We start from the raw sequence: 13,602 nt of genomic DNA, 5'->3' as shown, positions 1-13,602 counted from the left end.
TATTAATGAACAGCACTTCTTACCAAATGAAGTTTTACTTTTTGCAAGAAACTAATAAAAAAAGAAAACAGTTAAGATTGAAATAGAAAACACATTAAATGCAGCATACACAGGCAACTAGATTGCATAGATATCCAGATTTTTAGCATTAAGTTTGCATTGACAGAAAAGATCTTGTTCTAAATTAACCCAATAACTGGTTGAGTCATAATGAAAAATACAATATAAGTCAAGCATGTAAAAAGATAAGGTACCCAAGAAAGCTCTCTCAGTATTAATGAGACAAAATATATAAGATAGCGAATTTACTTTCGTACGTTAGAGTTATCTTGGGAGAAGTAAATGACTCCATGCTTAAATTTCTTTGCTCACAGTCTAGAAATAATCAGGACTGAAACATATTCACAAACAATGGAAGTTGGGGGGGTGGGGATGAAACCATTCAGGATCTCAGTGGTCACAGGAATAGTCTCCAAGCCACGACATGGGGAAGAAAGGCTAAGGTGTTCGTTGAGGCAACGGGGTTAGTTGGATGATTTCAGGAAGATAAAGGTCTTAGCAGTATGGAGAAAGGAAACAATGGACCATATGGAAATGAAGACCCGGAATTACTTTGTTCTGGAAATGTAGAAACTTTTCCTGGAGAATTCTATCTAAAGATGTGCCTCCTAAATTCAAGTGTGTGGGGTGCTAAAGGTAACATCAAGTATATAAACTTTTGTTATGTGAATTAAAAGTATTTTCTGTCCTGAAGCTTTTGTTAAGTCAGTGTCTTCTATTGCACAAATCTCAAACTAGCGACAGAAGAATTACACAAATGGAACATCAATACTTACAGACACTTACAGACGAAGATTTGGATAGCACAGTATAACAAATCGCATAATATATTAAATAAATTCACATTAAATGCTTCATCTTTCATTTACAATCATTGGATTCTCACTAATTTGTTAGGAATATCTTCACAGAACAGTTCTCTTCAATCTGAATAATATGTTACAAATATTTAGAATGCAAAGTAGAAATTAATTAGTATACCTTAGAAGAAAAAAATACAGACAAAATTATTTTACCCACTAAGTTTTTATTATGACCGTTCACAGTAAGTGTAAAATACACATTTAAAATCACAGTCCAATACTCAAAGAAAATGATGAAAAAAATATTTTAGTCCGATCACCAAACACTTTATTTCAATGTATAGTTTTTGTTTTGAAAATCATTTTCTGTGAATGTTCATCATCTCTGAGAGTCCATTTATTAACTATGATATAAAAATGTAGCTTCTAAGAATAATGAATATGATCACCTATAGATTTATTAAGAACTATTGTAGACATTTGTATTAAAAGTGTACTTCTGCGGTATGCACTTTTCAGAGTAACAATTTGCTAGATGATACTTTAAGTGAACGTGTCATTTCATTGAAAGAAGAAGAAGAAAGAAAGAAAGAAAGAACTAAGCCATGAGATACCAAGTAGAGCAGGTATGCAACTTAAGTAGACACACTGTCTCTCCTTTTTTAATGAAAACTTGAAAGCAAAGAGAATTTGCACAGATTCAGACATTCTTGTTAAGAGGTTTAAATCCTAACCATGTAGTGTATAGATGAAAAGTTTGTTTTACTTTATTCTTTAGAAATACTCTTCCCTCCCTCTGCTTCTCCTTCCCTTCCCCCTTTTCCCTTCCCCCTTCTCTTCCATCTCTCCCCCTATTTCCTCTCTAATCTTTGCAGGATTATTTAGGATTTAGGAAGGTTACTCACAATCTAATATTCATGAAAGTTAAAAATAAGACATTTGGTAAATAAAACCAACTACATGGAAAACAACAGTTCTAAGGTTGGGTTGTTGTATAAGTTGGAGACAGGTGGACATTAAGAAAAAATGATAAATTCAACACATGGTACCCTCAGAGTAGAAATGGAAAGGATTAAAATAATCAAAGAGAGTAACAATAAGGGATTAACCTCTAATCTGTGTTGTAAAGTAACAACAGTAAGTACACATTTTAATTACAGGAGAAGGAAGTAAGGAAGAAAAGGGGATTTACACAGAATTTACCTTTTCACCACATCCTCTCCATTCCAGCAGGGCCTTCCTTCAGCAGCAGCTAATTCATTAATGCAGAGCTGGTCAGCCAGGCCACCATAGAAGGACCTGTGCAGTCTAAGGCTATTGATGAATTCTCTGAATGGAAAAGACAAAAACAAAACAATAAAAGCATTTAAAAATCCATAGAGTATATCCACATAAATATTACTATATATAATTTATAGAATGCTACAGTCAACTTATTTATTTTCATATTTTCACATATTTTCTAACAACCAGTAAAAACATTATAGTTAAATTTATTTCAGTAATAGAACGTTTTCACTGACTATGAGTCTTATTTTAAAGATAGAAGTTATTACATCTCATGTAGACACACACACACACCCACACACCACACACACACACACACAGGACTTTGAAGGGCAAACAATGCTTGCTTTGTAAATTCAAGAGCCAGTGATAACCAAAACTCATACCACCTAGGCAAGTGTGATGGCCACCGGTAATCTAAACATACCAGAAGTAGGGACAGAATACCTTTGGGACAAATTTGATAACTAGAGGAGCCAGAATCAGTGAGCTCTGGCTTCAGCGAGAAACTCTGCCTTAACGACTAAAAGGGAGAAAGACACCGACATCACCCATGTGTGTGTACACGCACACACACGCCTGCACATAACTGTGTGCCCAACGCCTGCAAACGGCAACACGCACACGCACGCGCACGCGCACGCACAAATACACGCCAATCAAAATTCATGGGTAAAGTAAGAACCTTAACATAATTTCTCGCTAAAGTCCTTGAGCTGGCATCATTCCCTGATACAAACAGCAAAGGAAGAAGCAGTCAATCCTTTCTGCCCCATGCTGCTCTTACTCTGCTCAGTGTTTCCATCTTTCCTGACTCACTCTCTAGCCCACTGTGTATATGTGTTTTCTTTATATTTTGCAGTTTCTTATCTTCCCTCCTTGCTCTAGATAAAATATTCAAGCAGGCAGAGGTTCTTCTGTTTGCTTTATTCTGTTTGTTTTATTCATTGCTTTAGATTTCAGATAATGATGGTGATAGTGGATCTAATAAATAGTCATCAGAGTAATAAATGACCAAAGACCAAAGAATTAATCAGAGTATTCAGCTGATATTTTTTGAGAATGCCCATCTAGAGAATTAAGTAAAATGCTTCTTTTAAAACTTCATGAGAGTTAACATCATCTGAGAATCTTGCCAACATGCAGCTGTAGATCTAATAGCCCCAAACAGGGACCAGATTTCTATATTTCACAAAGGCCAACAGATGCTGACGATGCTACTGTTCCAAGAGTCATGAGTGTAACAGCTCTATGCTCTTAAATAGGAGACACTAGACGTTGGCAGACTGGGTACTGTTGTGAGCATTCAACCAAGAGAATAATGAGCAAAGACATGGATATTGATGGAATTTCATAGATAAGCACCATGCATTGAGAGAAAAAGTCAAAAGTACTAAAAAAAAAAGGGGGGGGGGGTTGGGAAAGGACAAAGAAACCAAAGTCAAATAGTCATGAAAACAAGATAATGAGGGAAAATAAAGATAGCACAATTATTCAGAATATAAAATGCTGTGTCACTTAAATATGGTGACAAAATCGTTTTGAACTAAAACTTGCCCTACCGCAAAATAATAGATTGCTGTTATTCATGGCTGCCACCCACAGCTTGACATTAAAGCCCTATTTTAGAAGATAACACAGGCAATGGTTTCAGGACATGCAGAAATCAAGCTGGAACTGATTCCCATAGACACTTGCTCCCTGCTTGGTTCCTTCCACAGGAGCAGAAGTAACATGCAGGCCATGGAGGACAAGAGTTATTAATACACATAGCCAGATACAGACTTTGAAAATTATAATATTGACCTCCCAGGTAAAATGTGCCAACTGTTACAATAACAAGACAGTTATGGTTATGAAGGTAATAAACTTTTTGCCAATTGGATTTTAGATCTCTTCCACAGTTGAAATTTTGTCTGATTCTGCAAATGTACTAAAAAATAAAAATTAAAAAAAAAATAGCCAGCAATGTCATGGCCCAAAATAACCTACTATGGTTATTTTGCTTAACAAATACAGTGTTTAAAGTGCACTCTAAATTTTTATATTTATTTCTATAGATTAGTGCTACTCTCAGATTTGGATACAGAAGCTTCCTTTTGCAAATGTTCCACGGTCAGTGCAGAGATTCTTGACCAGATTGCTGACACCCCAAGTGGGACATTTGAATCAAACCTGAAATGCTTGGGGAACACTGCAGAGGAAGCGGAGAGGATAGAGAAGATGGAGAAGTCCTGTCATCTAGATGTGACATGACACAGCACTCATGAACTCACTGCTGCTATGGTTGTCTGAAAAAGACCTACATAGGATCAACACAATCACCATGCAAGCATGAAGGGGAGAGAAGCTTAGAGGCTCCACCTATAACTGAGATGCCGTGTGTGCTGATGGTGGCTACAGCTGAAAGGCCAGTCATTTTATTAGTGGACATGGCATATAGCCTCCGGTAAATACCCCATTCCCCATTGGATTGGCCCCACACTCATGAACATACAGACAGCACTAATTGGACTCAGTGTTTTTGCTTTTGGTTTTTTTTTTTGTTTGTTTGTTTTGTTTTTTAAGGAAGAATAGAAAATAAGGTGGGAGACAGTATTGGGAGATATTTGAGGGAAGGGGACAGAAACTTTTGATTCTTTTCTTACTTACTGTTCTATTGCAGTGATAAGACACCATAATCAAGGCAACTTATAAAAATGTTTACAGACACAGAGAAGCTAAGTAACAAGGCAGATGAATTAAATCTGGGAAGGAGAAATAGAACTGGGGGCAGGTGGGGATGGAAATAGGGGGATCTGGAGGAGGACAATAAAGGATGGGAGTGGAAGGGAGGAGAAGCAAGGCGATGGGAAGGGAGGAGAGATGGAGGTTAAAGGTACTGGGAAAGATAACTGGAATCAGAAGGCATTTGGCAGGGAGCAAGGAGGTGAAAACCTCCTCCTGTAGAAACTCTTCTAGATGACTACAGCAAGGTGTAAAAGGAACTTTTATTCATCTGTTTCAGCTGTTGTCTCGGAGGCTCACTGCCTCCATCTGCTGACCTAGGCCTCGTCCTGGAAGCTTCTAGCCTCTGTAAAATGTAACCTAGGCCTAGAATGTTTTTACCCTCCTAGACCTACTGCTGAATAAGCTTACCCTTACTTGTTCTGAGCTGTCAGCTGGCTGGTTCAACTCAGCTGTTCTGACCCAAACTCCTCTCCCAGCTAACTTATTCAATTTGCTTTAATCTCTTGGCTCCTTCTCATTCTCTGCCTATTTGGTCTTCACCTGAGTTCTCTCTCTGCAACCTGTTTCTCTATTACTGTCCCAGTGAAAATAGCCTGCTATCTCTGTAGCTTCCTTTATGTAGCTTCTCTTTCCTTCTCTTCTGAGAGTTGGAAGTATCTTATCAATCCTTTTCTGATTCCTCACCTTTTCTGTCACTCATTTAGGCATCACTTTCAAACATGGGAGCTTCCTTCTAAAAACTATCTTTACCTTCATTGTTTGGGATTAAATGCCTGTTCCACCACATCTGGACCTAAGCTTTTCTTTTTTCTTTTAAAAAAATTATTTTTTATATTAATCACAGGTTATTTACTTTGTATCCCAACTGTAGCCCCCTCTCTCATTCCTCCCAATCCCACCCTTCCTCCCTCATCTCCTCCCTGCCCCTTCCCAAGCTTTTCTTTTCCTGAAACTTTCTCCATAACAGGGGCTTTGACCTCAGATCTGCTTGCCTCTCTTTCCTGGGATTAAAGACATGTTTGTATTCCAGCCAGATCACAAGACCTACAAAGTCTTTGTATGTGATTTCTTGCCAGAACAGCCATGTTTTGAATTAAAATTCCTCTACAGCTAGGACTTCAAGTAACGGATAATTAGGAGTCTGAACTAGCCATCCTCTGTAACCAGGGAAGACTTCCAGAGGTGGACCTGGGACACCAACACAGCCATAAAACCTTCGATCTATAATCTATTCCACCAGCAATATGTACTAGGGCAATGGAGGCACAGAATTTGTTGGTCTACCCATGACTAATTTGAGGACCACACCACAAAATAAAACCTATGTGGTACACTGCCTGGATGACTAGGAATTGGAGGCTGAAGGGTCCAGAAAACTATGATAAAACAAATAAAATAAAATAATTACTAATGATATTTTTACGTACTTATACATTGTGTCAAGCCCAATCATCATCAAAGAGGCTTCTGCTAGCAGCTGGTGGTGGCGGACACAGAAACCCACAACCAACATTGGAGAGAATGGCCATATTGGAGATCTCCATCAGGTTCCTCCTCTTGAGACTCAGGGAACGCCACGGAAGAGGGGAAGGAAGAAATGAGGGAGGCAGAGGGGCCTAGGATAGCAGAAGAACATGGTCCACAGTACAACGTGTGCTCTCACTCTTCCCTATGCTCTGTAGGACCCTTTTCATCCAAATGGGTTGTCTCACCCAGCCTTGATATGGGGGGTTGTGCCTAGCCTTATAGTGTCCTGTTGGGCCTGTTTGATGGATAGTTCTGGGAGACATACTCTTTTCTGAAGTGAAACGGGGTGGGGGGGGTTAGATTTGGGAAGGAGTAGAGAGGCAGGATGAGGAGGGAAAGTAGGAATGGAAGGAGGAGAAATTGCGGTCTAATAAAACTAATAAAAATGAATAAAAAGTGTTTAACGATTAAACAGTAATAAAAATAATAAAAGCAATAAAAAAAATGAATAAGAAGGGTTTAACGGGTTTATTGTTTCAAAGGTGCTGAGCAGATGGTGGTGGAACACAGGAATTGCAGCAGGAGCCCCTGGAAGCTGTTGATCCACAAGCAAAATGCAGAGGGAGAATGGCTGGGGTTGGCTCGAAAGCTTTGAGATCGCAAAGCCTGTACCCAATATATGGCTTTCTCCTCCAACGGGGTCACATCTCCTAATCCTTCATAACCTGTTAGACCAACTGCAGACCAAGTATTCAAAGACATATACCTATGGAACATTCTTATTCAAACTACCACAGATATTATCGAGATCTGTGAAATTGTCAAATAATAAAATAAAGATATTATTCTAAAATGCTGTTTTGCTGAGGGTCTATAAGGTACATTAGGAATGAAAAAGAAAGAAAGAAATAAAGGAAGGAAGAAAAAAAGAAAGGAAGGAGAGAGAACCAGTATAACTGAGCTGTTTGGAAATAACTGCTAGACAAAGAATAGTCGGATTTTTCTGCTGCTACGTACCCAATTGATATTGATTCTTCTGGTCTGAATGTAAAATGTGTTCCATGGTCTCACATGTTGGAGCACTTGCTTTCAAAGATGCTGCTGTTTTAGGGGGCGGTCATTTAAACAGTAGGAGATGAAATCGTTCTACAGGAAGTGAGTCACTGTTGGTGGGTCCTTGAGAATCAATAACTGACCATATTTCCTGTTCATTCTCTGGTTCAGGGGTATGGATGCGTTTTGATGAGCCAGCTTCTTACTCCTGATGACATACCTTCCTACCATTACATACTGTGTCCCTCTAGAATTATAAGACAAAATAAAGTCTCTCTTGCTTACACTGCTTCTGTCAACTAAACAGTAAAGCAATTCATACCTTCCTTCCCAGCTCAGTGCTGTCTATTTTCCATGTAATTTCCTTTCCAGTTTACATGAAATGTTTCAATGAAAAAAATGTTATATTTTTGAAATTTTTTTAAATTTAAATTGCTATGGGTATGGCTAAGCCACACATTTACTTCTTACCATCATAAAGACAATATCATTTAAAACTGGATGTATGATAAACGCAGGGAAAGTTAGGAGGTCTTGTTAATTATCCTTTAGTAGTTATGTTTCTCATGTCAGTTTTCATCTTGGCCTGGAAACATCACTAAAATATAGAAATCATAAATAGAAATCATATATAATTCATGTGAGCAACTGAATTGCCATATTTAAAAGGATATGGGAAAGTTTTCCCTGTCTGAGCATTTATTCAAACTATCATCTATCAGGATCATATAAAAATGCATAAATTCTTCTTCAGGCTTTAAACTTAACAGATGGGTTGTGCCACTAATTTTGCCCTTTCTCTTTCACTTCGTTTTCTAAACTATACTGAGAAGCAACATTGGAAATCATAAATACTACTTTTGACTTTTAAAAAAAAAATACAGAGTAATTTAGATAAAAATGTCTTATAATGGCCAGGACTTCTTTCCATTCTACCCTATAACCTCATTCCATGCCATCTACTCTTGTTTCCGGTCCCACACTTCCTCTCCAAATCACATTTTATAGAACCATTGCATAAAATATATTGGTACTACTTGAACAAAATTTATGCTTGTATGTTTATTTGCTCCACTTTGCTTTCACATTTCCACTATTCTATCCATCTAGCCATTCTTCAAAATCTCATTACATTTCTCCACCTTTCTTTTTCATTGATCAGCCTGTGCAGTATCTGTGGGTTCTTCCTGGTTCTCATCTGTATGTTCCTCATAGCCTCTGCCTTACAATTGTTCCTACTCTGTAAATCTGTGTACTGTAATGAAGAATGTCTTCTCTCATAGCAAAAGCCATATCTTTTCCTTCACTGCTACCCAGGATCTGATCATCATTTATACCCAACAGATACTCCAATGCTTGATAAATTAGCCCTAGGGGATGTCTTAGTTTTCAATAGTTTCCAAAATTGGAGATTAGTACAATTAAACGATGGTATTCTTAAGCTCTTAAGCAGAAAAGATGTCTTAGAATTCTTTAACCCAGAGGACCTACTTCTTTTTTTTTATTTATTTTTATTTTTTTTGAATTTTATTTTTTTCTTGTCAGTTACATTTTATTAACTCTGTATCCCAGCCATGTCCTGATCCCTCATTCCCTCCCAGTCCCTCCCTCCCTCCCTCATCTCCACCGTGCCCCTTGCCAAGTTCACTAACAGGGGGGAACCTCCTCCCCATTCATCTGATCCTGTTTTATCAGGTATCTTCGGGACTGGCTGCAAAGCCCTCCTCCGTGGCCTAACAGGACTGTTCCTCCCTTGGGGGGTGGGGAGGCCAAAGAGCCAGTCATTGAGTGAGGACCTACTTCTATATGATGAAGAATCATCATAAGTCCCTAGTATATTCTTAAATTTTAGGCATCTAAAGGGCAGGATTACTAACTCAGTAGACCAGTAAAACAGTTATGGTAGTCCCAGGATGAATAATATTGAAATGTAATGACCCATTACTAATTAGCATTACTGTGTAGTAAGATCCCATAGCAACCCATCATAGATACACTGTATTAACAGTTAAAAAGAACCCAAAGAAGTCATCCATTCTAGTAGCTCCCTGTCCTAGCCGTATACCATCATCACACAGGAAAACATTTAAGCTACACACATAGGACTGGTGACATGGCTCAGCAGGCACCAGCCAGCCAGCCTGATGACTTGAGCTCAAGCCTGAGACACACATAAAAGGGGAGAACAAACTCCATGTCATCCTGTGATCTCTTGACCTAAAATATTAATTATCAATGTTAGAAAATGTTGAAAGTTTAAAAACTAAGCTTAAAAATGTTCTAAAACTTTATGGAAATTATTACATTAGGAGAGCACACACATTGCTTATCTGTATATTGCTAGAAAACACAGATACTTCACTTTTTCTTGTGAAACCGAACTTAGAATGTTGTGTGTTCAGATCGGTGTGCTCCATGTATGTTGGGCAGTCTGACGTTGAGGATGGAGTACATCCCAATCACTAGCTAATGGCCACCCCAGCAAAGCGCTGGCTAGGTCAAGAAAAGAAGGTCTGAGCACGATTGCTCATTCAGAGCTTGAAGCCTTGTTTGCCCTGAGCGTACTGAAGTCAGGGAGAAACATGGACTAGCATAGTTATTGCTTCATTGCTCCCTGTGCCCTTGATGCCAATGGTGCCAGAAGGGTCTCCTGACACATCGCATGCTAACATACATAGAAGGAAGTGCACCCCGTCTGGGAGTTGTCCCTCGCAGTTTGTAGACATGGACATGTCAGTTACTACTATACATCCAGGTGACACTTTTGACTGGGTGTAATGCAGTGGCTGCCTTTAATAACAAGCGGCATCTTTTACTGAACAGTTAGATAACTCAGCGGTGTCTGAAGGTCAGCTTAACGTGTCCTTTTGTAGTGCTTGACTCCCTCCTGAAGTAACCAATGTTGACAATCTGGTGTTTACCCTTTCTCAGCTTTCTCTACATGCATATTAACAAGCAGTCAGGCAGATGAGACAGATTAGAAAAGTGGAAATATAAGGATGATTTAGTACTATAAAATCGGTACCAACCTATTCCCATACTTGAGTGGGTATCATGAACCTTTGCAACTTTACAAATATAGATCACACTTAAATACACATTGGGGTACAATAGCTCTAAAACTGAGTATACACTCTAATGAAATGTTTTACTAAACTGACGTACATTACAATTCATAAGACTGACATATGCCTTGCATATCACATGTGAAGAGTGGCACCTCTATAAAAGTTAAACTTGATTCATCTAAGAAACTATGTGCCCTTACACAGGTGGCTATAATTTACATTTGAGTTTGCATTTTATTTCATTAGAGACTTCTGAAATATAGCTGTAATCTACCATATTATCTTGTAGCAGTTTGTTTCATTTAAAACATTTATATATTGTCACATGCTGGATTTCATCTCTATCTTTTCCACTAGAGACAGTAGGAACTATTTCTAATTTTGACCAAAGCTAATTATCTGGAAAATACTGGCAAAGAATCACGTTGTCAAATGGAGCATTCCTCTGTGGAATGTTTCAACCCACATTTCTTTATTTAATGGCATGTATTGATTTTTTTTATTTTACCCCTAAAGTCAGTCCACACATAATACAGAACCCAAATTAAAAGCAGTACCTTGCACACTGTTTGAAAATATCTGTAGAACAAAGGTCAAATGTGCAGTTTGCTAGTTAATGGCCTGAGGCAAAGTTAAGGTTAATGTGGCACTAATGAGCAGGCTCAACCCTGTAGAGATGTCTGACCACAGCTGTCAAACAGTAGACGTTTAAAATGTCAGTCTCCAGCTCAGCAGAGGAAATATATAATTACATGCTTCAAGATAAGAACTACTCTCTTGCTGTTCTGAATCTATATTTAATCATTTAACTTTACCTAAGTCATTCTATTTGACAAAATATTTTTAGGTTTCTATCCCATAGCAGCAACCATTCTCTTTGTAAATGCTTGAAAATAATTCAATGTTTGATGAGCCAAGGGGACAGCTGAAGTCTCATTTATTGGCCCCAGAGAAATGTAATGGTGACCATATCCCATGAAGTCAGGCTTTGCAAGGCTTGAGGTGCATTTATCACAAACAGAAATGTGTTTCAAAGATGTTAAACTGATATCTGATATTTTTTTTTTTGCAATATATTTGTACCACCCGAGAAACTCATGAGGTCTGCTCTCTGAACCCTACCTGAACTCACTTCCCATCATCGAACTGTGACCTAAGGTTTGTTCGGCATCATTTACAGATTCTTTTTTCCTTCTAGTTAAGTGATTCCACATTTTCCCCTCCTCACAGGAAGTCATCCTGTTCACCTGACATAATTTCCCTTCATTAGAAGGCTGGCACTCATTCTTCTACACACCAAAGTAGGTGCAGAATTGATGGTAAGAAAAGAAACAACAGGGAAAGAATGGAAAATAGAAATGGGAAGAAGTCTAGAAAATTCACAAATATTCTTCCACATCCTTAATAAGGCACTTTTTTTAGACAGGTGCTCCATGGTGAGAATTTTCTTGTGGCTTTAGATTACTCCTGAGCTGGCAGTCTACAGCCAGCTACAACAATCTGCATAGAGATTCCTCAATGACATCCAAACTCCAGCACACTATCAGTCACTGTCCCAACAAAAAGCATGCGTTCTGAAGGCATTTTCCTCTTGTGTGATTTAAAATTCACCAGAAATAGCCAAAACTGGATTTTCAAGCCTTTGTCTAATATCATTATTCTGCATTTAAAAAAAAAAAGTACCTTAACATGCATTGATGTGTTCTCCATTAAAAGGGAATTTAAGGAAAAACATCAAACCTTAAAAACAAAAACAAACAAACACTTGTCCAAATCTAAAAAACAATTAAAACAAATGTAGCCAAAATAAGGAAACTGGGCATCTACTCAAAATGAAGAGAGGGGAATAATTTCTATTTTTTTTGGGGGGGGTAGTGAGACAAGGTTTCTCTGTGTAGCCTCGGCTGTCCTGGACTCACTCTGTAGAATAGGCTAGCTGTAACCTCACAGAGCTCTGTCTGTCTCTGCCTCCCCTAGAATTAGAGGCATATGCCACTGTGCCTGGGGAAGGTAATTTCTTCACCATGTAACTATTATTCATTTCAGGTAAGATTACAACTAATGCTGTTAATTCTAGTTGCCAAGTTATTCATAACTGAGTCAAAATCAACAAGAAAGTTAAATGAAACGGTCCATCTTCAACTCTCCTAATTTTAAGTCACTCCACAAAGAACCATTAACTACATTTTGAGGTTGTGTATTTTACTATATTTGTGTGTGTGGCAGAGGCTGTATTATATGTTATATGGTGTGTATACTTGTTCACATGAATGGAGAACTAGGAGTCTGGCAGATTCCTTCATAGGCAGACAGATGGGGAGAGGGACCATAACTATAAAGACAGTGAACTTACAAGATGGCTAGCCTCATCCTCACCCTCTTAAGTTGAGGAAAATGCCTGGCAGCTTCAAAATATAAATAAAAGAATAAAAAAGATATGGTCAGCATTTTGTCTCCCACAAGTAGGACCCAGCCTGTTGATAACCAGCCTGGATCAGAACATGTTTACAAAATACTTGTAGGCCAATCCACCTCTTTCTGTTCAAATTGACCAACCCTAAATTAAAGGAAGAAAACCCAAAACAACTTTAAATAACCTAGCTCTGAAAGAGAAAATGGGTATTTCAAATGCCCCTGTAACCCCTCTGCTTCTTAACAGATGGTGTGAGAGAGAGAGAGAGAGAGAGAGAGAGAGAGAGAGAGAGATCCTGTGTATGCACATTTCCTCACCTCTTACTTAACCAGTGGATTCTGTATGCTGTGTTCTAGAATTTCCCCACTGCTACCTATTGTAGTTGATAAAAACTGTTTACATTTGTATTTCAAAAATTCTCTACTTTAGTCCAAGTAATTCTGTCCTCAAACTCTACTTTAAAGATGAGTAGACTTTTTTTTACAGTATGTTCATTATATAGCCCAATTGAAGCCCCCTCCCTCAACTCCTCCCAGTACCCTTATCCCATTCCCCTAGTCCCTGAAAGGGGGAGTTCTCCTCCTTTTCCATCTGACTCTCTTATTGTCTCATCAGGACTGCCTGTATCCTCTTCCTCTGTGTCCTGGTAAGGCTGCATCACCAGGGGCAAGTGATCAAAGAGCAGTCAACTGAGTTCATGACAGAGGCAGCCCCTGCTCTC

The 13,602-nt window shown here is 38.5% G+C and overlaps 1 protein-coding gene across 2 annotated transcripts in view; it reads right to left on the bottom strand.

The window, feature by feature from the left end:
* The window catches only part of Gpc5 (glypican 5), an 859,871-nt gene that overhangs the window by 543,431 nt on the left and 302,838 nt on the right, over nt 1-13,602 (bottom strand). For both annotated transcript variants that reach the window (XM_055609899.1, XM_055609901.1), the window contains exon 5: nt 2,067-2,192. In XM_055609899.1, coding sequence (XP_055465874.1) covers nt 2,067-2,192 — 126 coding nt within the window. The remainder of the gene's footprint in view (nt 1-2,066; nt 2,193-13,602) is intronic.

Source organism: Psammomys obesus, unplaced genomic scaffold (assembly GCF_907164565.1).
Source record: "Psammomys obesus unplaced genomic scaffold, mPsaObe1.curated_primary_1811, whole genome shotgun sequence".
Lineage (NCBI taxonomy): Eukaryota > Metazoa > Chordata > Mammalia > Rodentia > Muridae > Psammomys > Psammomys obesus.
This window is presented reverse-complemented; position numbering and strand designations above follow the sequence as displayed.